Source organism: Ischnura elegans, chromosome 2 (genome assembly GCF_921293095.1).
Source record: "Ischnura elegans chromosome 2, ioIscEleg1.1, whole genome shotgun sequence".
NCBI classification, from domain to species: Eukaryota; Metazoa; Arthropoda; class Insecta; order Odonata; family Coenagrionidae; genus Ischnura; species Ischnura elegans.
This window is the reverse complement of record NC_060247.1, coordinates 73,979,210-74,005,567: the sequence shown is the minus strand read 5'-3', so window position 1 is coordinate 74,005,567 and position 26,358 is coordinate 73,979,210. Positions and strand designations below refer to the sequence as shown.

At 34.1% G+C, this 26,358-nt stretch overlaps 1 protein-coding gene across 14 annotated transcripts in view; it reads left to right on the top strand.

Annotated features, from left to right (window-relative positions):
* LOC124153970 (actin-binding LIM protein 3-like) overlaps window positions 1–26,358 on the top strand; it is a 248,334-nt gene that overhangs the window by 208,497 nt on the left and 13,479 nt on the right. For 9 of the 14 annotated variants that reach the window (XR_006863801.1, XM_046527416.1, XM_046527415.1 and 6 more), the window contains 11 exons: window positions 761–885; window positions 2,184–2,310; window positions 2,918–3,011; window positions 4,148–4,238; window positions 5,412–5,590; window positions 6,404–6,475; window positions 7,680–7,878; window positions 9,691–9,954; window positions 10,667–10,773; window positions 11,851–12,037; window positions 15,071–15,196. Coding sequence is in view for 13 of the 14 variants with exons in the window: in XM_046527416.1 (XP_046383372.1) it covers window positions 761–885; window positions 2,184–2,310; window positions 2,918–3,011; window positions 4,148–4,238; window positions 5,412–5,590; window positions 6,404–6,475; window positions 7,680–7,878; window positions 9,691–9,954; window positions 10,667–10,773; window positions 11,851–12,037; window positions 15,071–15,196 (1,571 nt within the window). In the remaining variant the exon portion in view is untranslated. Of the gene's footprint in view, window positions 1–760; window positions 886–2,183; window positions 2,311–2,917; window positions 3,012–4,147; window positions 4,239–5,411; window positions 5,591–6,403; window positions 6,476–7,679; window positions 7,879–9,690; window positions 9,955–10,666; window positions 10,774–11,850; window positions 12,038–15,070; window positions 15,197–26,185; window positions 26,284–26,358 lie in introns of all 14 variants that reach the window. The other 5 variants (XM_046527411.1, XM_046527418.1, XM_046527419.1 and 2 more) reach the window with 3 other exon arrangements.

Sequence of the window (26,358 nt, the reverse complement as noted above, 5' to 3'; positions counted from 1 at the left end):
TATTTTTAAGCTGGTGAACTCTTGGTCTAATGGTAGTTTAAGAAGGTGAAATTATTCTCCCCTTTAAGTAACAATAATAATAATTATTTATTAATGCATAAGTATTTACAGTTTATAGCACCTTGTAAGTACAGCTAAATAGAGTAAAGTAAAGCTACAGTACTGCTAAATGTAAATTGGTGTCTTGTCATATGAAGGAGTGAAATTTTAAAAAAGTATGTATATCTAACCATTTCAAATCCATCTACATACATACATATATACTGTTTAAATTATTAATTTTCAATTAAAAACTCATTAATTGAAGAGTTGCACTTTTCAACAAGCATGGGCTTTGCTTTTATTATTATTTCCTTTTTTTCTAACTGACTGGTACTTAATTTCCCTATCACATAGTTTTAATAACTTTACGGGCATGTAAACTGTGCTATGGATAAAGTATGTTCCCCTAACTGTGTTGAATCTGAATTGGTTTTGCTTTTGACATGAGATATATTGCTATTATTACTCAGAAGGTTTTATTTTTTTATATTTTGTATGTGTTATTTCAAGGTTGTATAATCTGTTAACTTTAATGAGCTTTGGTGTATAACAAGTGAAAAATCCAGACTAGGAGATGTTACACCATTGTATGACATGTTATTGAGTACTTGCCCCGGCAAAATTTTCATGAATGTTGCTACTAGGTCCAGAGGGAGGTAATATGTAGGGTTTTTTAAGTTTTGTTAATAAACAACATTTAACATTCTTCGTCTGGTAGGCAACCATTCCCAACGGGTGAGCGAGTGACGTACACTGGCAAAGAGGTGCTGTGTCAAAAATGCGTGCAGATCCCAGTCCTAGACTCTCAATCCTCACAAGTGAGTCCTACAGGATCTACTCCTGGTAAGTCCACAGGATGGTGTCAATTATGTAGATGGATAACTAACTCAATTGTGATCATGTACATTCATCATCACTTTCAATGTTTTGAACATCAGATTAGTATCGGTAAGGGGCAGGAATAGTGTTATATGGTTGCTAATATGTTGTCAAACTGTTGATGTTAACTGTGTGTGTATGAGGAAATGCTTTAAGAGAAACCAAAGTGTTGTCAGACATGGGAACAATTTGTCATTAAATGTTTATTCACAGTAAATACACCTGTGTCATAAGGCTACTTCTTAAAACAGGTTGCCATAATTCATGCTTGACCAAGTGTTGACTCAATTTTTTTCTGTGTGTTGCTATGATTCACTGAAAGTAATATATACAAGATATATGGCCATAATGTGTATTTTTAACTAAGTTACCTTAAAGATTATTCCATGCTGCCAATTCATAATATATTCTGTTGCCATAATAGTTTGCATCAGTTTAAAGTAAATCGCAAAAATAAAAGTAGTTGTTCTCATAGCAGAAAGATTTTTCCTCATGGAAATGAGATGGCCATGGAGATGTGTGATCCTCTAATTAGAATGAATGTTCTTTAAATGACTTCATTAAACTTGCTCATTAAATGACTTCCCTAATAGGAGAGCTCATTAAAATTAGTGTTCCCCTCAGTTAGTACCTTCATTTTCACTTGCCTTTCACTTACTTCTTTGCATCTGATAATCTATCTTTCCTTTCTCCTGGGCCATCCCACAAACTTTCACCCATTGTCTTCCTGTTCACACCTTCCCATCCCACCTCCACTGTTATCCCCCCAAAAAAAGGCCATTGTCTTGAATCACCCATATTTCCCACAGTGCTCCTTGAGAAGGTGGCCATGATTGCTTTCACCTTTCCTTTTGCTCCTGTGCACGGATGATCTCTCATCACTTGTATCAAAGCAGTTGGATTGGAATGAGAGGCGTTCCTGAAAATCCTAGGACCAGATTGGTCTGTTCAGTCCTCCATATTTCGACCACAGAGCGACTTGGTGGGCCCTGCTGGCTGGATTACCTCTCTGTCCATCTTGCTTTTGGTGATGCCCGAATGCGTTGAGGGTATAAATACTGGGGATTACCCTTAAGTTACTCTAATTCTGACTCCTTCTCGGTGTTCGTTCCTCCTAGTGTTTATCCGTTTCTCCTCGTCAAACTTGTGTGCATGGTAGTAATAATGTTTGAGTGGACTCCGTGATTTGAGAAGTGGGTGATTGGTTATCAGTGGTAGGTGTGAAGTTGATTGGTGTCTCTTTGGTTTCTTATGTGCTGCAGAATGTGCTGGATGCAAGGAGGAGTTGAAGGAAGGACAAGCCCTGATAGCTCTTGATCGTCAGTGGCACATTTGGTGCTTCAAGTGCAAAACGTGTGATGCTGTTCTTCATGGAGAGTATATGGGAAAGTAAGTATCCTTCGAACTCTGTGCTTGTAAACTTGAGTAGAGTTTAATGTTGTTTTATTGAAAAAGTAAGTAATTGATTAACCATTGGGAGCTCTAAGTGTAATATTTCAGTGCCCTTGGGTCAATTATGCAATGGCATAAGAAATAGCGTGGAACCTGATTACTTTAGCTAGAAAACTTATTTATTTTTTTTATTTTTCAAGGGTTGGGAAAAGTTACTGTGTTGGTTGAATGGTAATCTTGGAGGCAAGGGTTGACATAAAATAAGTTAATGACATCATAATATCATTCCCACTGTGAATTTTGTTCCAAATGTACACTTCTATTGCTATTTTAATGGAATATTTGATAAAGTTTATATTGATTGATTGATAACTTGACTAGCATTTCTTTGGTTTAAATTAAATTTTACAGTCTGTATTTTTAACCAGTGAAATGGTGGATTCCTCTGGCAAATTGTATATTTAGTTCTCAAGTTCTTCAGGACTTTTCCAGAGTCACGTTTACCTAAGCACATTAATGTGCTCTTTGAAAGCCTGTTTCCTGAGGTTTCCTTGAGTTAATTTGTGGAATTAGATAATTACATAATTAATTTCGGCATTTTCAGGGACGGTATACCATACTGCGAGAAGGACTACCAAAAGCAGTTTGGAGTGAAGTGTGCATACTGCAGTCGATACATATCTGGGAAAGTTCTCCAGGTGAGTGGGATATCCATGAAGTTTTTGATAATAAGTAAAGTCTTCAAGTCTGAAGGCATCTTTGGTTGTACTTTTATTTTTTACTAAAAAAATAAATGCACTTACAATTGGGTGACTAATATTTCTCTGTGGGTGGGAAAAGAGTAATTATTTGATTAATTATGCTAATTTGAAAGAAAAAAATGCAAATTAATTTTTTTCCACTTCAAAAAGCTTCTACTTTTCTACTGTTTTTGAACATCAATTTGTTTTTATTTGAATTTTCATTTTCCTGTTGCTGAAAATCATATATTTTGATGAATAAATTTTCTAGTGCAACTTTGAACCTTACATAAGAAATAACATCAATGTGAATTTTCAGAGGGGTAACCGTCATTCATCGAATGATAGATTTTGCTTTGCTGTTCCTCAGTGGTGGTGGTAGAATATGGTGAAATAATTTTAGTAATAATGTTTGGGCTGCTGACACTTTCAATAGGTCTTGCAAACAATGTATTCATGGGCTTTCTTAGTGTTGAATGCTGGCTGATAATACTGCCAATCTTTGGGTTTTCTGTTTACTGTCAAATTAGTAGATTCAAGGGAAGACGTAGCTAATGGCAATAGCCATTTTATGTTTCTTGGTTCATTTCATGAGCAGTAATACATGTGTGTGAATAATTTTAGGTGGGTTGATGTACATATGTGAATATATAGCTTGGGCTCTAGATGGACTGGACTGGTCATGGTCTTCTTACTTTTATGAACAACATGTATAAATTATTAATATAGTTTTGAAAAACTCCATATAAAAACCATGCAAAAAAGAGATAACCCTTTGGTAACTTTTAGCTTTGAGTTAAATACATAGTGAAGCTGAATTCAAATTAAATTGATAATTTAGACTTGGATATGCATCTCAAATGTGGCATAACTATTTTAAATATTTAAACTGATTGATCCTTGATTTTTTAAGTCTTGCCTGATAACTTGTGCCAATTGATCTTCAAAAGTAATTTATTCAAGCAACATTTTTCTTGGCCAACACTATTCTTAATGTCTTTAAGATGTTTAAGTCTGTTAAAATTTGACAGGTTGATGAAATGAAATATTAAATCACAGTTTCCCTTTTTTCTTCTTCATTTCTCAATGACTAGGCTGGAGACAATCATCATTTCCATCCTACCTGTGCTCGATGTACAAAGTGTGGGGATCCATTTGGAGACGGAGAAGAGATGTACCTTCAAGGTATTTTTTTCTCATGATTTGGCATTGCCATTACTTTACAAAACAATGGCAAATCTTGGTTTTAAATTTTTTTGTCAGATAAATTTAATGAATATGAACTACTTTTTGATATTTTTATGGCGGAAATTAAAAGGGGGCTACAAGTAACATTTCCTTACAGTTGTTGATATTTTTTTCATTTTACTTTTGCACGGTAATTGCAGTTATTTTTAACTCAATATCAAATTCAGTGAAATTTTGTGATAATATCACTCAGTTCTTTTATGTTTGGGCGTAAAAAATAATTTTTCCACTGTACTTTTACTAAAATAAAGTTTCATCCATTCTGTTATAGTTCCAAACAACCAAATAGATCAAATGCAACATGTATTGCATTAATATATAAACCCTTTCTTGTTTGAAATTCCGGCTTCTAACCTTTGTCACCTGTTTTCTGTTGAAAGTCAAAATGTAAGAAGGCATCCTTATGTAAATATATTCATGAATACATGTGGCGGAGATTTTAAAGGGGAAACCTTATCCCTGTTTGAGTGATATGTGGAAGCTACTTGAAGCTACGGACAGTGTCCATTAATGTGGCATTGAGCTATTGTCCCCCATGTCACCATCCGATAGGAGTGGACTGATGCCACATTTATCTCAACCCTTCTTTCCCTACCCTTCTTTTAGTTGTTGGTTGCATCCAGCAATGGTTGATTTAGTCTCTAGCACTGGTTTTGCCTTGTGATGTGCCATGATGCTAAATTTCTTAGTGGTGTGGATGCTAAAATCTTCCTCAAATGAACTCTTTTGACAACTATGATAGGTTCCAATTGTCACATGTGAAGTTTAGAGACTGAAGAGAAAGTAATGTCTGTGCTTCACTAGAGAAGCTCTCCTGTTTATTGAAATAAATAAATGCAATATTTGTTCAATTTTTGTAAATAAAATTTTAACTAAACTAAAAGTTATGGTTCAATTTTCTCTGAAACTAGAGTGGATAGAAAAACAATGGGGGATTATAAAATTTTATTTTAGTTACAGTTAAAATAAAGAAAGTGTGCAAGGTTCACAGCCTGGGTTTCATTTCATACCCTGACGTGACCATGAGTCTCAAAGTCTGTAATCTCGGGATTGTGAATCTTGGTATTCCAAATGGTCTAAATCGCTGCGTATTTGGTGTCGTGATTCCAGGAGCTGCAATTTGGCATCCTCGATGCGGACCGGGACCAACCGAAAATGGGACAGTGCTGAACGGTTCTCTGGAGAATGGGCACGGAGGAGGGGGTGATGGCCACAGGTCAGGTGGGGAGGACAGCAAGGACGGAGGGAAGGATTTTGACCACATGAGCAGCTCGGCTAGTGAAATACAAGTAAGGGGGGAGGGGCTGCATCATAGGCTGCGGACCGGAAGAAGATTTCCCATTCACTCTTCAGAGCATTTAGAAAAAGCTACTCGCCTTCTATAGAGTCAGCATGAATGTATTGATTAAAGTCCTTGCTGCAAATTCTAAATCTTATTTTAATCTCTATGTTATTAAACTGTTTAGTGTTTACCTCTTTTATTTCTTGAAGAATTTTTGCAAAGTTTTCAGCCTTATTATTTTTCCACTAAATTTTTCTTAAATGTAGTTTGATGCTGATCATTAATTGAACTGTGTTTTGTTTCACTATTATATTGATATGATATTATTTTTTAGAGTTAAAATTATTAATGCATGAATTTTGTTAAATTATATGTTTTTTTCATGTGTATGTGAATAATTTTCTTTATCATGATCTGGAATCAATTTTTGCATGGCAAAGCTACATTTTTTTGTATCTCATGAAGAGGCTTTTAATTCATATTCATCAAATCTGAATGCAAAAGTGATAAATAAAGCTACTTTTTGTGCTCAGCTGCATGCACATTTGTATCAAATATTAATGATTTGTGTTTTGTTTTTAATTTGAAATGATATCAGTTGTTTATCAGTTTGAGCATGTCTATTATAATCAAGTTTTTGTTTGCCCTTTGATTAGTTCATTTCGTTCCTGTGATTCATATCATTCATGATTATTAGAAATAGTGAATTGACATTTTTTTTGTATTCGTTTAAAAAAGCATGCAGTGAGCTTTTGTTTGAAAATTAATAGTTTTTGTGTGTTAGTTTGATTTTTATGTTTTTTTTTTGTTTTGGTTTCAGTTCTCCATGAGATCCCGCACTCCTAGTCTTAACGGTTCTTTCTATAGTCCATATAATAGCCTCTCAAGAAAGGTTGGTTAATAGTGATAATATGTACACCTGTTAGTTTCGCTGGTGTACAGGCAGTGGATTGACTTAGCATGCTTATTGTTAGAATTAATGAGCTTTTGCTGTCGACTTGGAATTTTTTTCAGATTTAAAATTTTGTTCCATAGATGATTGTGAATGTTATATGCATAACATTTTAGAATTTTACTATTTTACCTTTTAGCTTCTTGCCAACAGTGACCCTGTCTATTGGTCTTGAGAGCTTTCCTGTTAATTACCGTTGGCTCGTAAATTATCCAGAATTTTCAATTTAGAAATACAACATCAATTTTCATTGCCTGTTTAACTTAACTTTAAAAAAAAGTTTTTCCTCTCTTTCACAGTGTGAAGGCCAATAATTTGTTATTGTGTTTACGATAATTCATAATTTGTATATTTTTGAAAAAATTTATTTTATATGTCTGCATTGTTTATGATTACATCATGTGGAGTTTGTGCAATAATTCCTCAGTAATAATATTACATATGCACATTCATATGATGGATTGAAGAATGGAGCTTCAATTCAACCAAATTTCAGTGACCAAATCATTACTCATGATTTATATTTCCTCTGGATATTATATGTTTTACAGAATATTTCAATTGGATAACCAAGTGGTGTAAGTTATGACAAGCATTTAAGATAATTAAAATGGCTGAAAAGAATTTACATGCTTTGTCTATATAAGAGTATGTAACAAACCTGATTTTAATGCAACATCTCTCATATTTTAGTTATAAGAGACAAAAGTATGTTTGAATGATACTAAATAATAGCAATTAAGAATTTAAAAATTACAGACGTGATTAACTTGTGCTTGTGTGCTGAAAACAGCAAAAATCATTAAAGAAAACATAATGTGTTATATTCACAATTCCAAACTTTAAATATCTAAATCAAGCGATTCGAATATTTTCAAGACTTATGATTACAATCGTAAAGGTAAATCTACTTTATTTCAGAATTCTGAAAAGAATAAAGTAGCATCTTGTATAAGAGCAAATGTGGTATTAAATCACCCATATGCTGCAGACCATTGATATGCCAACCTGATTGATTTTATACAATGGCAGCGTTTTACAGTGGCAAAAGGAATATGTAACTGTAAATTGTGTATATTTGCATTGCATAAAGTATTTAATGGTTCTTGAATTATTTTTAAAAATGCCATTGTTTCATCTCTAGTACTCGGGTGGATATCGAACGGGCAGCCCAGGGCTTATCCTGCGGGAATACAAGGGAAGCCAGCAATACGGCGGAGAAGACATCAGTCGTATATACACATACAGCTACTTAACAGAAGAGCCAACTCATGGCTACCTCAAGAGACCAATTGATCCATATGACAAGCCTCCTACATCACCTCATTTCCACCGTCCTCCATGTAAGTACTGTGCACAATTTTTTTTAACCCTCATTCTGGGAGATAAGTATTTTTACAATGCTTTTTGAAAATTTTGTACCTCGTAATATGGTAGGAAATTTTCATTATTGGGTGCACAAAACTGTACTGAGTGATCACTTCTGTTCACTGAGTGTGTAATGCAAAGGGGTTTGGAAAAACGACTTCCTGGCACTATTTGGTCACTATTTTTGGGAGAAAAATAGCATTTTGTTGCACAGTGCAGAAGATTTGGCGTAGTTGCTCCGAGATAGTGATGATGATGTTCTGACCACTGTGTAGAGTGCAGGTGAATGCTCTAATGGCACTACTATGCTCAACTTTGGCTATCAATGGTTTAATTTGTGTGAAATAGGTTTATATGTACTATGAAAAATAAAATGTTTACATGTGAAATTGAATATGTACTGGAAGTTGAGGAATATGGTATTTATATATGTTATGGTTAGTAATATACCATTCAAGAATTCTTCATTCTATTCTATGAAGTCAAAAAATTCTAAAGTTGCTATAATTATTGGCTAATTTTACCTTGAGGAAATTTTTGAACCTGTATTCAGTGCTGGTGCTTTTCTTGATGGGGAATGATGGGAGTAAAAGCCACTTTTCAAGAATAGGTTGTACTAGTTGCTCAGAACTGCCATAGAACTTAGGTTATCCATTGTAATGGAGGATGAAGCCACAGCAGATAAGCATTAGATGTGAATAATCAAATTTTGATAATTTTTTCTGGCAATTCCTATTTAATTTTTTAGGCATGTTTCCTCCAACTTTTGATCCCATTTGATTGTAAAAGTAGTTGTTTTGAGTTAGGGAAGGATAGGAAGTAGGTAAGGACTGATTGGGAAATGATTGTGAGGTACGTAATCCAAAAATTGATTGATTGAAATGTGTGCTATCAGGCTAAATTTTTCATAGTTCTGTGTTGGAGTAACTTTTATGATTTATCTTTCTTGTTGAATTGTAAATGCGTACATACATGGTGATGGGTAAAGATATTTTTTTAAGCTTCCCACTTCAAGTCCAAGCTGGGAAAGTTAGGTGATAATTGGATAATCCAGCATATGGTTACTTGAAAGACCAACCATAATTTAAGTATAATCAAGGCTCTTATGTACAGGCGGAGTTATAATTATGAAGTATCAAATGCATTGGATCATGCACAGATTTCGAAGGGAATTTTTTTAGCCTCCCTTTGACAGTTTTAGTCAGGTAAGTGACAGTTGGTGAGTCCAATGAACATTTTATTGAAAGATGGATAGTTAATAATGCACATAGTTTTTATGTGGCAAGAAGTGTATAGTCTGCCAAAACATGGAAGACAGGAGAGAGATTAAGGCACCACTCAAGAGCCCAACACAAGTAATGTACCTGCTGTTCGCCATACAATAGACGGAGTCTGGTCAACCATGTGCACTATAATGAGTCACGAATTGTACTCCACTCTGACAAATTGTCACTCAAAAGCGAGCTTGATTTGTAATTATTTATTACTGTTTTGATTTTTATGTGTGATTACTTGAAAAGAGAGTCTTAACATAACAAAGTTTTGCCACTTAGTTATGTGATACTTAGTAATTGCAAAAACTTGTACTATGCTTTTTTTTAAATTGTCACACCCTGGTTGACCAGACCTCAGCTATTGTATGGTGGGTGGCGGCACGGAGCTTGTGTTCAGCTATTGAATTGTGTTTGTATCTCTTACCCACCTTCCGTGCTTGGTCAGACTATAATCATGTATTTTATGTGCAATATCATGAATACAAATAGATGGGAAAAATTAATTATTTTTAGCTGCCCACTCACGGTCCAAGTCAGCTGGGAGCAGTACAGCTGGGTCCTACTACATGCCCAAGAGCGGTTCTTCAAAGCCGGGGATGAAGGTGTTGGTGGAGAGCATCCAGAGTGAGACCCCTCGCCCAAAGTCACCACACATGAACAATGAAGAGCCAATAGAATTGGCCCACTTTCCTGGTGCCAAGCGACCCGCACCCAATGAAAAGCCCAAGATTGAGAGGGATGACTTCCCTGCTCCTCCTTACCCATACACTGACCCAGGTTTGTCTTGGCTTCCTTGCTATACATACAGCTCATAGTGCAGAAAATCCTTAAAATTTCCTAGGAATATGATGTTAAAAACTATTTCATTGTAAAAACAGAAATTGTTGAATTCATTAAGTCTTTCATGATGTTTGAAAGAACTAGTATTTTTGGCAATTCTTTTGATTGTTCTTGTTCTTGGTCATACTGATATGAAAGGTAGTTTCTCCTAAGCTGCAGTTGAGCTGAGGACACCACCTTTAAACTTTGAGAAAATATCCTTGTACAAATATCAATTTTTGTGGTATAAAACTTGCTTGACCATATGTTTTAATATTACTGTATCTGATTCATAATGTCAGCTGATAGTCACTGAGTTTCTATTGTAATTAAGGACTACTAATATTCTTGTCTTGATTTTATTCACAATGTTGTAGCTATAAGATGATAGAAAATTTTCCTGATAAAGATCTAAATAATCAATTTTTTTAATTATTGAAGCTTGTTTTACATGGTGGTGTGGATAGTATTTATTCATGTATAATTTTAATTTTCATGAAATTCTTATGTATTATGGTATAATTGTCATCTAAATCCCGGGAAAGGGAATGGAGTATATTTATAACATATGCCTGGCTCTCGACACTTGGGTCATTCGTTTTTAATACTGAATGGCTATACATATATCAAAATGGACTTAAGGTGAAAACTTTTGAATTGCGTTTTACAGAACGCAGGCGTCGTTGGTCTGATACATACAAGGGAGTCCCCATTTCTGATGATGAAGATGAAGTCGACGGATCCACAGCTGAACAGACAGAAGACCAGAAGCTAAAAGTATGTGATATTATTTTGAAATATGCTTCCAATAGATACATTGAAATAGAATAGATGGCTTAGTTTATGCGAATTAGGCATCAGGCAATGTAGTTGTGAAAATTTTTGTTGCTTCCTGAAATTTTAGTATTTTCTTGTGTTTTATTACTAGTTCACTTGATGGCACGAGGAAAAGTCTGCTGCTTTGTATAGTTAATAACATAATATGTTTTGAAACAGTGATACTTCAACACAAATTATTTATATAGTGCTATCCATTTACGTAATTAGAACATAGTAGATTTACCTGATTTAAAAATTTTGAATTTTTAAGTGTTCAAATGATTCAGAAGATGAATTAAATTAGATATTCTTACGGCATGGGGTTGGTATCAGCTTTTCACCAGTAATTTTCAAAATGTAATGTCAATTATCATTTAATTAGGTACAGAATGCATGATTTTTAGATGGATAAAATGTACTCCACACTGGTCTGATATCACAATCCTTAGTTTCTTGAATTTTAGGTAATAGTGATCTTTATGTTTTATCAATTTGCTTGTGAGATTCGGTCAAATGTATAAGAGAATGGGTTAAACGCTTTGTTGTAGACTTCACCTCCTGTGATGCCTTTTGATGCTTTCTTTGTTGGGGGAGGGGTAGAATTTCTATGCGACTCATTCTCTCTTGCTCTATTTTTAGAGCATTGTATTATTGTATATCATGCCTCTGATTTTTGAAAGTAACATGGAAAGTCCACTCTTACACGCATAGCCTCCCTTAGAAGTGTTAAGTTGGGAGAGAAGTAGAATTTCTATGTGACTCATTAATTATGATATTCTTTGGGGCACTTGCTCTCTATATGTATGTAGTATTTTATGTATGTGTATCTTGTCCTTGATTTTTCATAGTAACATTGAAAGTCTGCTATTACATGCATAGCCTCCCTTAGAAGTATGGTACAGAAGGGTGGGAAATGTTAAAGAACATTTGAAGTGGGAAGAATCTGTTGGTCATGTATGTCACCTGAGCTTTCAGTTGGTGTTTCATTGCGTTGTGTATGTTCTTGATTTCATCATTGCGCCACAAACATTGCAGAAAGAGGAAGAAGAGCTGAGTAAGATAGCCACTGGCATTGGGAAAGTGTTTTTGCAAAATGTCCGTGAGCGGGAGAAGATGCGGCAGTGGAAGATGAGCCATTTAGACCCAAGGAATGCATCGAGAACGCCCTCTGCTGCTCGGGAGCCGGTGAACCGCTTGCGATACGAGTCACCAGTTAATGCCTGTGAGTATTATAAAAGAGACCTTAAAGTCTTAAAGTATGTAATTTAGTTATATTTCATTTTTACCTTAGGTGTATTTTTTTAAAATCATTGCATTCTTTGGCCAGTTGTCGAAGTTCTTGGAAGCTAGTGTTGAAATCTTGATTTTATTTTGCTTTGGCACTACGATGCCATTAACACGTTCACTGTTGCTTTGATCATAATGACTGAAACGAATACTTCATCTTCACGCTGGTTTGGTCATATTGACAGAAATGCATACTTTATCTTCATGCTGTTTCGGTGATAATGATCAAAGAATGAGTAATTTTTTTTGGCCTCTCATAGTACGCCGTTGGTCACAGCTACTTCAGTATTGTGTACATGACGTGACTAACACTGCGCATTAAGCCGAATGCTCATGAAAACCGATGTGGAAAGGATCTAAGTATTAAAGGGAAAGGAGAAAGGAAAACCATTCGGAACAGGGGCGAATCAATCTAAAATCCGTGGCAGAGAACGTGTTAATGAGTTGACGTTTGCGATTCTGAACACTAGCAGTAATCACAGAAATGAAGTACCTAATTGTATGCAAATGGATGTTGGTCATGGCAGAGAGGATTTGAAATGCCAGAATTAAAGAAGAGCTGGTGCTGTACTTGTTAGTATAAAAAAAGTCTGTGGCATTAGATGAAATTTCCTTATTGTTGCTACAATATTAGTTGTAGTATATGAATTGCTGGAAGATAAATTCTCTTTTGGTGGAGATAGTGGATAGTTAAGGTAATTGAAGGAAGGAAGGTAGGGTAGGGGGAAAGAAACTAAGGCATTGTTGTTTAACTACTACGGAACTATTGTCCTATCTGATTGATGGATTAGTTTTAATGTAATTTATTCAACACAGTACGTAATTTAGTTTCAGCATTCCTTTAAAAAATCTTCAGCATTTGAACCTGGGCTGGCAAGATGAATAATTGACTCTCTAGTGTTCACATCAAAGGGAATATTTTGTATTTGTCAAAATCAAGTGACCCCACTAATGTATCCAAATACAGAGGTTGAAATCCAATGAATCCTCGCACAAGCCTTAGGAAAATGAACCATTAGTTTTTTGATCTACCGACTAAATCAATACCTATACATACATAGTACATAAATCTCTATACATATGTTCCTAGGCTGTGAAGAGTAACCTCTTTCAGGGCATTACTTTCTCTGTGTGTGGAAGTTCAATAAGTGATGGCCTTCATTGTTCCATTTGAAGATCCAGTAGCTCTCTGAATGTGTTAATTAATCTTCGGAAGTACAAAATAATCCCCCGGCCTGATAGGCCTTTTGCTTTCTGTGCTGATGTGGAGACCAGTGCACCATCCTGGTTCGTAATTCTTATGACAATTTTACATGAAGTCAAGATTTTGATGTTATTCCTTTGGAGTGAGGTTCTAGTTTATCCATCCTGAATGCTGAATAGTACAAAAATATTCTTCCTGTGTTGGAAAAATTCTATTCAACCAAAATATTTTCTATTACTTGGGAATTTATGTTAGTCTTAATTGGGTTTTGAACACAGTTTTGAAAATGAATCCTCGCACAAGCCTTAGGAAAATGAACCATTAGTTTTTTGATCTACCGACTGAACTGTTATGTATACATAATTTTACATTTAAATGGCAAGTCGGTACGTGTAGGGTTTGGCATACAGCTATGCTCATTTCTCAAACAAAGCTTAATTATTCTCAGTGCCCAGTACCCTGGCTTTCAAAAAGAAATGCTCTCTCTATTTCTGTTCCTAGGCTGTGAAGAGTAACCTCTTTCCGGGCATTTCTTTCTCTGTGTATATTTTCAAAAGGCTCCAATTGTGGACATGTCTTTCTTATTTCAGCTTGTTCACTACTTGTACAAAATGTTCTCGGATATTTTCTTCTGCATGCTTACTCAATGATATTAATTGTTAGACTCGATCTTGTTAGTTACCCTAAAGTTTTACTGAAGAAGTGTAAAATTTCCTCACAAATTGATGACCTTAATTTCTAATTTATCCCTGACATTAATATTTACAAAAGATTCAAGATGTAAAAAAATAAACTTTTTAATATTGAGTTCATTTAGGGCTTGGTAGCGGTGTCAAGCAAGATCCCTTCTGATTGACACAATTTACAGGTGATTTTGGAGGTTTGTTATGCATCTCTAAATAGCTATTTAGCCTTTTTCTGAGATAAGTTAAATTAGATGTTCATAAGGCACATGGTTAGTGTCTGCTTTTTTAGAATGAATTTATATGGAGCACCTGTTTACTTTAGTAGTGGAGGGTAGAGCCTTCATTGTATGATACACTGACTGTGGCTTCAAAGATCCTGATTTTCTAAATTAAGGAGTATAACTGCATACAACCGCCATACCCTTGCTCATGATTTGTACATACATATAATTATGAGTACGGTACGGTAAACATTTTTTCCATCCATACACCTCTGGGATGATCGAAAAACATAGATGATCTGTTCATGATTATTTTACTTTTAATTTTGACCTTACTAATGATGCTCTTATTAACTTTTAATGCAGCATTTACAGTATTTAATGAAGTCTTAGTTTCCATAGATTAGATTGTGATTATACAACCTATCTCTTAACAATGACAGGTTTAATACCCATTGATTTTAGTTATGAAGAAAGTTCCTTTCAACCAGTCACATCCATGTATGTGGATGTCTTGATCACGCATAAACTGAAGTTTTTTTTATGTTATCAAGATATCGGGTATTTATGAAATACCTGGTGATAGATTTTGTTTGCTGTTCATGTGTGAGTGATTACTCTTAGTATTTTTGAGGGCATTGATGATTTAAAATGATTACTATGACTGATATTGTATATATGCTGCTATGGTATTAGGTTTTAGGATTGAGTAGCCATTAGAGGTATTAGTTATTCATGCTAAAATATTTGGGGACTATGTTAAACAGTTGTATATCATGTGAGTACTCTCAGAATCAAGAGGAGTGTAGTTGTGCTTGTGAAGAATGTGCTGTTGAGTACTTGATGAATTTTGACAGCTCCGTCCCGAAATATGGACCATCCACGGCCGTGGGAAGAGGAGGAAGCCATGATGGCTGCAGAAAGAGGTTCAAGTTATCGTTCTTCAGTGGGAAGATCAGTGGGTACGATCCCCAGCTATAATGGTACGTCATGTTGACTGGTGGATCATTACTAGTGCTGATTTTGAAATTTGATAAAGTTAACCCCCTGCACTCGAGTTTTTTTCTCACCACATTCTGCAGTGCTCTCTGACTCACTTTTGACACAATATTAAAATATAATTTTAGGCAATAGTTGTTTTAAGTAATAACTTCTGTAGTGATCCCTTTTTTAAGTACATCATTCAAAAATATCCCCTTCACGCACCGAGTAGGAAACACAATTTTCTGTTGCCCAAAGAACTGTTAGGTTTTACTGAATGGAGACATTTAATATGACTGTGAGACAAGAAACTTGGCTTTCAGTGGTAGAATGATTCATCCAAATGAAACTGCATGCCTTCTTGCTGAACATAAGTGATTTAGACATTCACTCATGTATGTTTTATCTCCCCATCCTTGGTACCAATTAATATATTATATTATTATTCTGATGAATCATTATTAGATGTCAAATTAATGTTCCCACTCCTTTATATGTTAAGTTATAGTGAAATAATTTAAATTACCAATTTGACATTGGTATTGAACAAATTTCTGACTGAAATAGACCCATTAAGCGATTAAAATTGCATTTCGTAGGTTTGAAAATGATTAAATCAATTAATTTCATTATTTTATGAGGTATACTTAAAGGTTTAAATGGTTTTTGGCTTAACTTTAATCTGTTATACTCCTCAGCTCAGTTTTGTGATGCCTGGTGAAAGTTTTTCAAGAGTTGCAGGGTGAACTCCCTTCCTCAAAAGTATTCCAAGCTTGAAAAATAATTATTTTAAAATTTATCCATAATTTGCCTTTTTTCATTTAAGCATTGCATAATTTCATGATGCAGAGAATATAAATACAGGTCACAGCAAAATTTTGGAAGGACAATAATTTTGAGTTCTATGTCCTGAATTAAATTAACAGTACATCCGGGGTATTCCTTAATCCATGAAAGCAAATTATGTGTGATAGAACTGAGTCCATTAATTGCAGTACTTGCGTCACAGAAAATGTTTCATAACATCCAAATATTTTGACTTTGGGATAATGATATCCCAGTTTAAAAAGAAGTTACATAAATGTAAAATTTAAGTTCATTGAAAAATCTTGCAATATGTAGTTGATCTGTGATATCTATCCGTATCATGCCTCTACTTTTCATTGCGACGGGTAAAGATTTTCATGTCTTGAAATTATTAATTTGATTTGGAATCCTTAATCTCTCATGATACATTAATACTAATCTACCAAGCATTGAAAATATCTGGGTGTGAACAGTCTCCTTCAGTGGAAGTAGTATTAATGTTTATTTTAAAATCTCATGCTACCAGCCAGTAGCTGTATGTATCATTAAAAAATCATGGTCAATGTCTCCAGGTGTTACAAAACTGAGCTTGTTCAAATAACCATGTAGCACCAAGCCATTGTTGCACGACAGTCAAGTATTGTCAGATTGCACTAACTTGCGTTTTACTTTCACATAATTATAATGTTATTAGTGTATGTTACTTGTGGTGATTGAAATATGTCTGTATGTCCTAAGAACTCAATGATGTACCCTCAAAAGTGAATCCCCTGCCAGTTTGTTCATCTGTTTATCTCAAATGGCTTTTGGTTGATTTATTTTGAAATCATGGATGAGGAGGAGAGTATTTGTTTGATTTAAATTTTATTTCATTGAAAATTGGTATACTCATTAGATTTTAGAATTTGCAATGGAATGCAATGGAGGGAGATATCTGTAGCGAGCTCTCTCATTTTTTACTATCTCGAATTTAGGAAATTTTAAAGAAAAGTTAGAAGTACATACATATTCACTAAATTTATGTCTAGTAAAATTCATTAAATTATATGATCAGCACATTCTTGTTTGTTTAACAAATAGTTGAACCTGCTGTAATGGCTCATGTGTAGGTTCTGATATTCTTTTTGGAGATTTTACCACCTCCCATCTCTTCACTGATAACATTAATGCTTTTCCCAATCCTCTATCCCCCTCTGAGATGTGTTATCTTTGCTCTACAAAGCTAACTTTCATTTTAAAATCATTTTCTTAGTCATTGCACTAGTTTTAATATTTCTGCTCCTATTATCTGATCGCTGACTTAAAAGTGTTGTCAGAAGTTTACTTATTTGACCTATTAGAAAGGTAAAAACAAGTATTATTATGTTATAAATGTATCATTGTTATGTAAATGTAACGCCTGTAACATTGTTGAAGCAATGTTTCAGTTATGTTGACTTAAAGTGGTAGGTTGTGATTTAGTAAACATGCCATGTATCATTCACCAACTCTGAAATGTAGTTGAGGTGATTTTGATGAATGAAAGACTTCTGCTGGCAATAGAAAGAGGAAAGATTATGTTACTGAGAGAGAAAAATCATCCCCCTTTTAAGTTGGTTGCATATTTCATGCATGATCTCTAAGAGATGATTGCAAACTAGCACCCTTGGTCAACGTTGAGATTTATTGTAGCATAGTAGAGACATCTTCTCTTTTAAAGTCTGATGAACATGTTGCTGATATCTCATCATATTTTACAAAAAAACCATGTTTTGCATTGCCCCTCGGTATTAACAGATATTTACTGAAGTCCCAACTACATTACTCAATTACTATGAATCTTTGCATTCCCGTAATGAGAATAATAAATTTGTTAATTAGTAAATGTGGATCATTCTAATGAAGTAGACTTTGAAGAGAGGAAGAGTTGCCAACGTACTTTACTTTCAACTGGGAATATAATCCATACCTATCTAAAATTCTCATTAGAAGAGAAAAATCATCATTTGAAGGTTGATTGCATTCCCTGCAAGCCAGAATGTGCTGATTTTTTTACAGCAGGTTATGGAAATCTATTATGAAAGTCACCTGTTTGCAATTTTTGCTATTTTCACCTTTGAAGGTTGATAGGGGGTGGAAAATAAAATTTATTTGTTTTTCTCATTTAATGATTTCATAATTTGCCATTGTTACAAATGGAATGGTTTCAGTTACAATTCAGTGTGTGCCCTCCATTCTAGCAGGTTTTTTTTATCTAGCATAAACTTATGGAAACCTATTTATATATTTTCTTAATATCAGGTGTATGTAACCTCTTTGCCTCTGATATGTGTATGTAACCTATGTTTATATCATATGGTATATGTCTCTTGGTTTTATATTTTTGAACCTTTTGTCTCTCTTATCAGATCAATCCCTATTTATATGAGAGCATTCTTAATATTTAACTCCGGGTTGTCGTACTTTATGGCTTCAAAGATACATGGAAAAATAGGAGTGTGCGAGTTATTGTCTTTTACATATTTTGGGAAAGGAATGAGGTCTATAGTGTCTTCAATGCTAATGAAAGAATGTTTAATTTGCGAGTGTGCTATTCAGTGAAAAACTGAGGGTGAAACAGATATGCCATATATACATATCAACCTGATGCAATATCTTTTCCCTTTTGGATTTATCAGGAGATTAAGATTTATCTTGCAGTCATAAGTGAAATTTCGGACTCCAAAGGCCCATACCCCATGTAATCCACCTACATATGGTTTTGCAGTACGTTAAGTGGGAAATTATGAAAAAAAACTAGAATTTCTGTGTAAGTGCTTGAATCATTGCTGTTTCTCTTGCATTCTTTCACAAATTTTGATTAATTGAATCTTTAGGTATGGCAGGTATTCAAGGATTTGGTCAAATCTGATTGAACCCAAAGGCGTGAAATGTAATCCAATTCTTATATACATATTAGGGATTTGGTCCTGCATGTTAATGGTGGAGAATTTATAATTTAGATAACATCACCATCAATTGAATTATATAAAATAATATAATTGAATTATATAAATTATATCAATTGAATATTATTATATCAATTGAATTATATAAAATATTGAAGGATGTAAGGCTAATTTTTGGAAAGTTAATTGTGAAAGGAAGTTCAGTGAAAAGGATCGATATTTGGTGCTTGGATTTGAAAAATGGAAATATGCATTGAGCTTCAGATTTTGGTTCTCATCATAATGGATTAATTTTCACCATCGCATTTGGAAGAAGCAAGTATGTTAACTGATTGGTTATGTGCCATGCCATCAATTACAATTTATGTGCTGAAGTTTACTTATCTGTGATTTTGACAGATCTTTAGTGTCTATTTATGTAGTGTGGATGGCATAATGGGCACTTTAAGGAAAATTTTAGTAAATATGGGGTTAGAATTCTATGATAAGTTTAATCCACCAGAAGATGTAGGTTTGCGATCTGAGCAATTTGTAATCCCTCCCTCAGTCTCTCAGTGTAAGTCCCTCAGGTTTACAGCTGATTGCTGTTATAGATTGATATTCAGGGAAATAGTTACCAGAAAAATATCCGGTAGTTTTCTGGAAAAAGGGGTACATTTTGTGGGATTTTCTGGAGGGGGTACCCTTAAGATTGAAATCCTATACCCAGTGGCCAAAATTCACATTCGCTCGGACTAAAAATTTTTAGGTTCAAAGAGTTTCAAGGGCACCCCCATCCATTTACTCCTATGCGCGGCAATCCTGGTCATGCCCCCTTGATAGGCCGCTGCCCATACATGGGGTGATTCTGCTCTCTGTTTTCATGCAATGATGTTTCACTTGGTTTTGTTCTTAATGCAATGTGTGGAGAGCAATGACTGAGCATGTAAACTGAGTAATAATGCAAAAGTATTTATTTTTGTAATACATATGTGCAAAGAATGCCACCGAACGAATTTAGGACACCGAAGGATGAAGTTCGCTGTGAAAAAATATTTGACTTAGCTGGGAATCGAACCCGGATCTCCCAATCGCCAGTCAGGTGTGTTAGCCAGTTACACCACCAAGCCATTTTCTCAGAGCAAACTTCGACTTGGTGGTGTATACAAGCTGTCGAGCGAAATTGAATTTGAAACGCGAGTGAAATTTGAAATATGAGGAACAGATGGTGATTTTTGAATCTGGTGGAAAAGGCGAAGACCTGTGACGAGAAAAGCAGTGACTTAAATTAAGCATGCAGCTAGTATTTTAAGTTGTGTGTAAGTTGCATTTAAGTGACCAAGATAGAAACACACATTAAAAAACCAGTTTTTTTTGTCTAACATTTTCTTTTATTCTGGTTTAAGACAATATCTGTTTTTTATGAACACATTTTTCTTATTCAAAAACTGGTAACAAAAACAATTGGGGTAGCATTTTTGGGGCTGGAACAAATTAATGGCATTTAAAGCAATTTCAATGGAGAAAATTGCTTTGAGATACGAGCAAGGTTACGGAACGAATTGAACTCATATCTCCAGGTATCATTGTACTTTCAAAAAGATGGTGTTTACCTTGCTGGATATTAGTCTTAGATCTGAGTAAGTGCAGTAATAATTAGTCTTTAATAGATTAGAAAACTGAGCAGAAAGAAAAGGATATGATTCCAATCGTGTCAAAGTTTCCTTACTTTGGTAACTATCACCAAGAAGGAGTAGTGGTAGTTTGACTAATAGATAAAAGAATTTATATTTTATGGATTCTCTCAGTATCATCAGATTCTGTTTGTGGCTAGTTTTTGTGTACCCCCTAATCAGGAAGTATATATGCTACGACAAACCTAAATGATGGCACAAAAAATGTTATAGATATTATAAATTCTCTTCTTTTTGGATTATGCACCTTCAATGTGGTGTTCATGAGAGAGTTTATTTGGGAAAAACATGTCTTAAAAGCCTTCAAGTATGGCAACTCAAATGTATACCCTATTTTTATCATATATTGCCACCTTTCTTAAATTTTTAGAATTTCATCAAAGAGCATGGCTCCTGCACTGGAGCTTTTAAACCTTGTTTGTGGTATGTGTCTAAAATAATTACTCATATTTTGCTCTACTTTTTAAATGTAATTTAAAATATAATTTATTATTATTAAAATGTCATAGAATTGTTGGTCAGGAAGAAAATTTTATGCCGAGAGGAATTCAAAATTAGAAATTTGTTATATGCTGTGACTTTATTGGCAGTGTACAAGAAATGCAGTTAATCTTCTTATAATAATCTGCCCTTCAGTCGGCAGAAGCTTTAGCAGTAGCTGTAATGGAAAAATGTTAATTCTCAAATTTCAATTGCTGTGTAAGAATGCATCATTTGGAATAGATTTCAATGAAAGATTGCATTTGTAAAGTATAAAGACCTTAACCGTCCTGCCCACCCAATTGCACTGTGCGCCTTAAGTGAATGTGTTAAATGTATACATATTTCCTCTATGGAGATATGCAATACAAAAATGAGATTGCATTTCCCTGTTTTATGCGTAATAAGTCATAGTAAAACAGTTACGTATTCTCCTTTAACTCTTACTGCTTGTGTGTATCATTATTTGTGGTACTAATAATTGTCAAATCCTTGTGACTTATATCTTTAATTCCTCTTGTGTATTATGTTGTGGGCAGTAATTCTGATTGCCGCAGTTGATATCAAGAGGAAGTGTTGTGAGATTTTTTGGTGGAATACTTGTATCTAATAATGAATTCGAATGCAGTTAGGAATTGAAGAATTCCTATTTTTATTCTGTAATGCTGTATCATTAAAAAAATTTTGCTTTCTAAGTGGCACAAGCTAGACTGGCTACCCAAATATGGTAAACTGCATGAAGATTTTGTTACCTTTGCTATTTTTTTTGGATATGTTTATGCTTTAACTGCACTCTGTAGACAGCTTGTATGTTCTGTGTTGCAGTCATTTGTGATTTTTTTATTTCGTCATTTCATAATTCTTAATGCATGACGAAGTTGGATCATTGAAAATAGTTATTGTCAAATTTTCTGTATTTTGTGTACCTACCTAAATTATTTGTGATATGTTACACATATATGAAAATTGTTCCAGGATCACGTTCAGTTTTTAAACTTGATTTGAGTTTCCCCAAAGTTGAAAATTTTCAGTCAATGATTGGCTTTGAGAGATTTAAGTTATATGGCTAAGTAAAAAAATCTTAATGGTGTATTGGATTGGGAGCTTGTGGGAAACTACATTCTGGGCGGAATTTTTCCAAGTGTTTTATTTCTTTATCTGTGTTGATTAATTCTTAAATTCATCCCAAAAGACTCGTTCAAAGTTGTTTGTGATATCATTGATCTTTAGCTATCGGAGGAAATCATAGAGATACAACCAAACTAAATTGCACTTTGCGTACAATATGTCTAAAATATTAGGCGTTCCCACACTGAAAAATTTATGACTACACCTCTGAATTATAGATGTAGTTTTGCTGGCTTTAAGTTTAAAGATAGTGGAGGATTAAGAGTGTATCCCGTGAAGTAAAGTCTAATCTCATGTAAGAAGGAAATAATTTTGCAAATTCATCCACCCTATAATAGATAAAGGCATTGAAAGATACCAAATTGCATGTCCATCTGGCATAACTTTGTGGAAACTCAAATTAAAAAGTTGAGATAGTAGTTGTGTATACTATGGATTTTATGATGTTGTCATGATCAAAACCTTTTTGGTGATTTTTTTTTAGTGTTATGTGGGTGTTATTGGTGGTGCAAAAATTCCACGGAGGAGAAAGCCATTTGCGTTGACCAGGATTTGAAACCGTATCCCCTGTGAAAAAATCTTCAAGGTCTAAGATCTCCTGGTCAATTAAAAGTTAGAGTTTGTAGAATGCGGAGATCTCGACTCAAAAACTGGCAAGATAATTGATTTTCCCTCTGTAGTGTTTTTACACTTTTTTCCACTTGTGGGTGACTTCTTAACACGTTGCGTACGGATGGTGAGAATTCTCGTCATTTTTTTCCCGAACGTTCCGGATGGATGACGAAGATTCTCGTCATTTAGGCGTGTCGACCTAAACAATTTTAAAGCGTACAATACGTATTCCTTAGTACATTTTCAGTTGTTGTTCGTAATTCATAATGAATTGATGCATCAGTAGGTTTGATTGGGTAAAGTTATATTCTAAACATTAGCTTTTTAACCATGTTTAAACCAAAGGCATTACGCCCCAACAAATTGGCATTCCTAGGAATTTAAATACCCCAGTACGCAACATGTTTGAGAGAATAGCTATGATAGCACATATATGGTTATTATAAAAATATAAACACTTAAGTGAAAAGAAAAAATGAAAAAAGTAAACTGAGAATCGTATTCATCAAAACTTATGACATCTCCTGAAAATAGTGGCGTGTGAGTGTGGGAAATTTGAAAATGGCTCTAGTATTTCATGTCAGAGAACTGAAGGATCCAGGTTTGCGGTACACACATTTTTTAACGTTAACCTGTAATCATCAATCTACGATTTTCCTTATTTATGGATATGTTATGGTTCTCACGCTCTGAAAGTCTGAATTTCTTATCCTTCTGACTTCATTTTGGGTTAGCCTTAATCTCACTCTTCTTCCTAATAAATGCATATTTAGTTTGAATTCTGAGTTGGATGAGGTTGGGACAAATTATTTTAAGCTGATTGGGCATAGATTGTATCATTTTATGGAGTGATTGCCGGAGCGTAGAAAATATTGGCAATTGAAGTCAACATAATCAATTTTCATCACTTGCAGGTAACCACTATCTATTTATAATTTGAGTATAGGCATTGAAGAAGAAACAAAATATTTTGTTATGCTGCGATGATATTTGTCTCAGACTTAGGATTTGCTGATCTGGTCTTTGTAATAATGTGTAGATGATCCTCATGGATGATGGTCAGTTGGTCACACAGTTTTCAGATGTTACTGTTTATAAAAGATCATGAAGAAGTGTACGTATACCTTGCTTGCTTACACATGCTGCTTTTTTTCTACTGATCAACTCATTACATGCGATTTATAAATTTGAATGGTCCTCCAGGATTTGAAGTTTATTTAACGAAATGGCGACGGATCTGAAGGTATCACTCATCAGCTGTGAGGTTGAGGTTATATATAGGTCAGCGGTAAGCTTGATGCTACATACCATACCATGGTACATATTATGAATATTAGCATGAATGAGGGAAATATCACATTTACTAGATATTATCATTAAGGGTTTTACATTGCTATTTCTTTCCAGCTCTCTGTGTATTTATTGACTGGTTGAAGTTGGCGTGTGAAATTTCTTAGAAAGCATGCTAGCGTGTACATACATATTTTTATTCATCAAGCTTTTCCGATTGTGAAAGAATAGCCAATTAAGTCTACATATTTAATTTAAAAATTTATGATTGATTTTGCATTTTAGTTTTGTCCTCCTCAGTGGGCATGAATAATTTGTTTAGCATACTAATTTTATGTTGGCATATGTATATATTACTACAATGTCTTATGCCTTAAGCCTTCAATTAAGAGTTATCTGAGTATTGACTCAAGCAGTTCTTTTGAGTGTCCTACCTGTGTTTTCAGTTTATTGTTTCTAGCTTAAATTCGGTGTGTCTATAGGGCCACAATTTATTTGCCATATGTATATGCTTTTGGAACTACTCATTATTTGAGCTTCAGACATAAAAATTTTTGTATTTGCAAGTCTTAAATGCCTTCTGCTTGAACTATTGTCTTTAACAGTCTTCTTTATTACTGACTACAGTCTTCTCGGGTTTATGTTACAGTAGATTTTCCAATTACTTACGCAATTTTTCTACGCATATTATATTCAGTAAGACAGCCCTTGAAATTCAACATTCTTGTTGAAGTGGGGATAATTCAAGGAAGTAATTTCATTGCCAATTGGATACTTTTTGAAAATTCAATGGACGTAACATTATTGATTGATTCTATAATGGTAAACGTTAGAGTTTTATGTTTATGTGTCTGAAATTTCTTTGAATTTTGAACATTGTTTACTTATACTCATGATAGTGTTTTGTACACTTATTTAAGCACGTGTGAATTATCTCGGAATAGGTATGGGTGATTTTCTTTTAGGGTGATTGTGATGTTAACAGCAATTTGAAGCCTTGAGAGAAGCCTGTAGGGTTCGTGTTACCAAAAATATTTATTAAAGTGTCAAATATAATTCAAAATATATTTATTAAATTTATTTTTAATAAATATATTTATTAAAATATATTTATTAAATATAATTTGAATGCAGTGATATGCCAGATGCTATTAGGAAGTCCCAGATTTAGAGAGTATAATAAAAAAATACTCATTTTTCCAAACTCTTATCATCACCTTAAAGTAGTTTGCTGTAATTTTTGTTTGGTAATTGAAATGACTTAGCAATATTTTGGAATCGATACTGTAAAGTAGCTGATATCATGTTTAAAAGTAAATGATTTCTGTCATTAACTTGTTCTAATTAATATGGTCGGGCTTTGATCATGAGATAACACTGTTAAATGTTTTCCTTATTTTTTTATTTGATTGATTCATTAATGGAGTGTCATATTTTTATTGCAAGTGGATGATAAATGCTGATCGTGATAATTTTTTTAGTTAAAAAAGTATAAAATTGGTAACTATCCATATTGGATATGATACATTTTTGCATTATCTATCCAACCTTTCAATTACTATCATTCTAACTTTAATTCATTGTATATGTGTATTGTAGTGGTGAAGTTTTGATGTTCTTCGTATCACATGGTGTGATATTAGGAGGGGATTGTCATTGTAGATGATTTTCACCAGGTTGATATTTCATTTGACATTATGGTGCTTCTGTGGAATTGTTGTTGGATATTTATCTTGTGCAGATTAGGTTGAAGCAAATTCCCAGCTAATAAATTGAAAAATCTTGAGTTTACATTAGGACGTTTAATTCTTTCGTAGTAATTATGTGACTGGCATGTATGGGACAAATTATAAAAAAATGTCTGCGTGTACAATATCAAACATGCATGGTAGGGCATGGTAGAAAAATTTCTTTGAATTGCATTCAGCTGAATAACTCCAGGCTTCATGTCAGAAGAAATTAACGTGTAAATAAAAATCGATTATTTTTTTTTGTTTTGTGTACATCTTTGCACTTTAAAGTCTTGCATGTTTGTTTGATTGTGTGGATGTCTGTTTATCTTGTTTGCCAACAGTTGTTTCATCACTACATTCGGTCCCAAAACCGGGTTATGGACTGAAATCGTCTACATTGCCTGTGGCAGGAAGGAATGGTGGTCCTGCTGGGCTGGCCGTGAGTATATAAGCTCTTATTCTTAAGTACTATAGTACCCTGTCAGCGTCATCACTGGTGTATAACCCTGAGCAA